Source organism: Sinocyclocheilus rhinocerous, unplaced genomic scaffold (assembly GCF_001515625.1).
Source record: "Sinocyclocheilus rhinocerous isolate Xijiao unplaced genomic scaffold, SAMN03320098_v1.1 scaffold677, whole genome shotgun sequence".
NCBI lineage: Eukaryota > Metazoa > Chordata > Actinopteri > Cypriniformes > Cyprinidae > Sinocyclocheilus > Sinocyclocheilus rhinocerous.
This window is the reverse complement of record NW_015633185.1, coordinates 2,312,245-2,317,007: the sequence shown is the minus strand read 5'-3', so window position 1 is coordinate 2,317,007 and position 4,763 is coordinate 2,312,245. Positions and strand designations below refer to the sequence as shown.

The window sequence follows — 4,763 nt, the reverse complement described above, 5'->3', positions numbered from 1 at the left end:
TTGATTTTTTACAACAGTTCAATAAACTAGAAGTTTTATTAAGAGACTTACGTTTTAGACACCATATTGCTTGTTTTTGCTCTATTTCGCCAACAAAAATCATTCCGAATACAGCCACAGCGCTGTTTTGTGTCTCTGAGCAACATGACGGTGTTTCGTTCCCGAATGAATCAACCGTTTAAATGATTCGGTTCAATCGCAATGACTCACTTAACAGTGACTTACTGCCACCTACTGACGGTTTTAATTTCACATTTAAAGTATCTTCATTCTTAAAATTATTTCAAATATCAGTATTCAGTGTTTTATGTTTAATATATCAAAACATGATTTATGCGTTTGTAATTGCAGGTTAAATGCATTCATGTTCTGCATTAAACTGTGTAAACACATCTAAATGCCACTTCAGGTGCAGCTTTATCTCTGGATTGCAAAGATAAATTTTGTTGATACTGATTTCATTTGCTTGGTAACAGCCCAAATGTCTTATTATTCTAATTCACTGATTAAATGTAAGAATTTGACTCAAAAGATAACGGACACTTATAGAAAAATGCTTTATAAAGGTAAAATGCCCATAAAAGGTAAAAATCTATTTAAACTTATCTGACAACCACACAGAATATGAAGAATATCAAAAACTGTAGGAGTCAGCTGTCCACGAAAGCCCTGAAGATACCAGCATGATGACACACTTGATCAGTTGAATGAATGACTCAATGACTCACTCATTAAGTGACTTACCGTCACTTACTGGTAGTTCAGTTGAGAAGTTTGTTGAAAAGTATGCATTTTCCCCCTCAACATTTCTTATTTGTATACTCATAAATGCATTTAAAACATTAATCTCATAACATTATTTATTGCAGTTGTAATTATTGTTATTTGCAGTGTAAATTATTTAATCTGACTGGTAGCAGCCCTATAGTGTAAATTGAATTTATTGATAAATTGTAATAATTTGACATGTAAGATGATGCATACATCTAAAAAGGTTAAAAATAGACCTTTGTAAATGTAAACGTGCAGATTTAAGTATGTAAAAGCTGATAGAACACTGATGAAAATAATTGCTTCTGAATAAATTGTTTACTCCACCAAAAATCTTTTGCAGGGATATTTTGTATGGAATATTGTCTGCTGACATGAAAAGTTCATTGTATATCATAGTAATAAATATCATTTATTACAGAATTGATATTTTGTTTTCTTTTTAATTTATACACATTAAATATTACATATATGTATGTAAAAAATCGACGCGTTTCAGAAAGGTGGGGCATAGAGGAGAAACAATAATGTACAGTATGTGGAAAATAATGTGTTTTTTTAACCTTAAACTGCATAAACACATTTCATTACACCAAATACATAAAATAATGTTCTTTTTAGCAACACCATATGACCCCTTTAATGGAGTGGTACTCAGAAAATATCCCCATTACCTGAGACATATCACTGAATTACTTACTGAAAAATCACGTCTTTGTGGTAGACGTAGACTTTTGAGGCACTTTCGTGCATTAATTTCGTGAGGTCATTTTGTGCATTAATAGGGCAGCCCATATATGGACTGCAGAAAGTAGAGGTTCTTGTCTGAAGCTTTGGCCTAGCCAGATAGCATTTATCTTAACCCTGAACCCTTCTCTTTCACCATAGAAATGATGACATGAGTTGTGTGTTTTTTTTTATGTCTTGTCAGCACCAGCGAGCACACCAGGACCCTGTTGCCATTAACCACACCTTCCACGAGGTTGTAACAGCAGGTCCATCTGCATCTAAAGAGCTGTTGACCCTTCAGAACCGCAGCCTTAAGCCTGGGACTTACGCCACACATCTAGAGCACTGGCTTGTGCACTTCCAGGCCAGACAGGTACTGCAGTTATCTCCGTATGATTGCCTTTTCTTGTTTTTGATGTGTTTAACAACTATCAGGGCAAATGCATTTGAAATCTGTAGGTTTGAATGTGGCTTTTATTTAAATATATATATATATATAATGTAATTTTTTAATGCATTTTATTTTATGTGCTTGTCATTTTCATTTAGCTTTTTAATTTATTTCAGTAATTCAACGATTTTATTTTGGTTATTTGACAAGGCACAATTTATAATATGTTTTTCATCTAATATTTATATTTTATTTTATTCCAGCTTTATGTTTAGTTCACAACAACACCACTGCTTACTTTGCCAGTATAGCATTTATTACCAACAAATATTTTTCTCAGTAAAATTTTTCAAAATTAGCATTGCTATTTGTTTTCTGAACTCTCTCTTTTTTTTTTCCTTTTTTTTTTTGACACTCCTCCACATTAGCTCCATATTGTAGACGGTACCCTGCTCCGATCTAACCCAGCCCTGGTGATGGACGGCATCCAGCAGTTCCTGGGGGTCACACCCATCTTCAATTACACCCAGGCTCTCGTGTGAGTCCCACTGTTCACCTCACTCTGTTGATGAACACTATAGCTGTGAATAACCTGAACATGTTTCTTATATAAAACTGTGTGTTTGTGTGTTATCTGTGTATTGCAGCTTTGATGAGGGTAAAGGATTCTGGTGTCAGAGGTTGGAAGGTGGGCGTCCTAAGTGTCTGGGGAAGAGTAAAGGCAGAAAATATCCAGAAATGGCCCCTGAGGTAGATGATAGTTTCATCTCTTCTCTCCTCCCTCATAAAACTTTCTCTCTCTTTCTGAACGATGCCAGTGGCAAGGACACGCTCTTATAGACGTGTGACTCACTGGCAGTGAGAAGTGATGGGCTCAACCTCACACAGATCAGATCATATCAGTCATGTCATATATCACTGGAAATGTTTCAACTAGTAGAATGCAACAAGCATGTTTGTTTCGTTGCAAACAGAATGAAACAACACATGGGCAGACTCAATGTTTACAGTTCAATAGTTTTTAACCGTTTTTAACTGTTGAATTTGTCTGATGCATAGACCAACAATTACAAAAACAAATTGTATATATATATATATGTGTGGAATGTAAAAACACATGCTGTCTGAGTGGCTTCTAGATCATGTACACATCTGGCTTTTTGTCATGTTTTGTATTAGTACTTGAAAGGTAAACATTATTTCACATTATTTCTATGAAACAAACAGTAAATGGCATAGTGAAAAAAATAAATATACAGGTCAGTTAAAATTATCAGCTGATTCCACTACATAAAACTTTGGTAATTTGATTAATAATAATTGTAGTAACAATAGTACAACAATTTGTATTTTTTTTATAAATAATAATAATAATGTTACTAATATTATCATCATAATAATTTATAATTTTGTAATTTAATGTTCAACCATTTGTAATTTTATCAATTATAACATTTTAGTATTTTGAAATAATTATAGATATAGATAGATTAACAGAATTAATGTAATAATACTAATAATATTGTATAAAACAAAAACGGTAGCGGGTAAATAGGTTGTCATATATGCGAAGGTACTCACAGATGTTTTATATTTGAACATAGTCATGGCTACAGGCTGTTGTTAGTTACAACACACAGCAGTTATGAGTTGCAGTCTTCCTCAAACAGCTCTGTTTGTGTCTTTCCCAGACACGTGCCTTCCTGACGGAGTACTACCGGGAGCATAACCTGGAATTGTTACGGCTGCTGAATCGGCTGGGTCAGGCGTTACCCACCTGGCTCAGAGAAGAGCTCCAGAGCACCAGCTGGAGCTGAGAGGACGTCTCCTGCACCTCCAGTATCAGAACACCTAAAAAACAGTGTCCGCTCACTACAGAGGTACCAAAACCACTCGGTTCATAACTAGTAGCAGATGAAATGACTGACGGCTTTGAAACGGACTGCAAACCTCAGCCTCTCTCTGCTGCCAAGGTGCTCACTGTCTGAGATGTTGAAGATGAGGGAATGCTGGGAAATGTAGTCCCTCCTTTTACCTTAATGACAGACCTGCCTGTCAGGCCCAGAACGCACTACCGATGTGGACAAGCATGAATTTATTTGGTGACTTAAGTGTGTTAATACACACTAGTACTCGTACAATAAACACACACAGTCTAGCCTTGATCATCTCGTCTGAGGAATGATTGTAAAACATTGTACATTTAAAAGCGTTGTATATTTTGGGTCCGGGTGGGTGGGATTGTGACGGTTGAACCTGACAGCGTTTGTGTACAGCCAGAGCTCTGTTTGAATGGGACGCCTATAGGACGTCAGATCCGCAGCCCTTCACTTCCCCACGCGCACAAACGCACAAAGCTGGATCAGAAACCAAACGGTAAGAAAGTATATGCAATCAAGGGAGCATCTGTTCAATGTCTCGTCTCCCACTAGAGTCCAGTGGAAAGCTTTTATTTCAAGTGTCTTATCAGGTGTATCTCCGTATTTATCTTATCCATGCACTTTCCTCTACACTACGCACACTGAAGGGTGGAAGTTACTGTAGACGCTGTGGCAGATGTGTTGTATGTCAGGAGCTGTGAAAGCGGGAGAGGAGAAGGGCTGTGCTGTGATTTGATTTGTGGTCTGTCCTACACAAGGAGGAGCTGCTGTCTTTTTTTCTTTTGTTTTTTTTTGTAAAAAAATGTATTTTAAAAACTCCCAACGCTGTATTATCTCTAATAAACACTTAGAGAGGTTGGATATGTTTGTGTAAATCATTTGGTCTGGAATTGAGCCTTTTGAGAAAAGAGCAGAAGGTATTATGGGCTAAAAAGTCTGTAAGGGTCTGTAAGATTTTTTTAATGCAGCCATTACTCCAGTCTTCAGCATCA

At 36.4% G+C, this 4,763-nt stretch overlaps 1 protein-coding gene across 5 annotated transcripts in view; it reads left to right on the top strand.

The window, feature by feature from the left end:
- LOC107743572 (bifunctional heparan sulfate N-deacetylase/N-sulfotransferase 2-like) overlaps window positions 1-4,557 on the top strand; it is a 150,893-nt gene extending 146,336 nt beyond the window's left edge. For all 5 annotated transcript variants that reach the window (XM_016556892.1, XM_016556889.1, XM_016556888.1 and 2 more), the window contains 4 exons: window positions 1,703-1,873; window positions 2,320-2,429; window positions 2,539-2,641; window positions 3,583-4,557. In XM_016556892.1, the coding sequence (XP_016412378.1) occupies window positions 1,703-1,873; window positions 2,320-2,429; window positions 2,539-2,641; window positions 3,583-3,708 (510 nt within the window). In that variant the 3' untranslated portion in view covers window positions 3,709-4,557. The remainder of the gene's footprint in view (window positions 1-1,702; window positions 1,874-2,319; window positions 2,430-2,538; window positions 2,642-3,582) is intronic.
- Window positions 4,558-4,763: the final 206 nt, after the last annotated feature.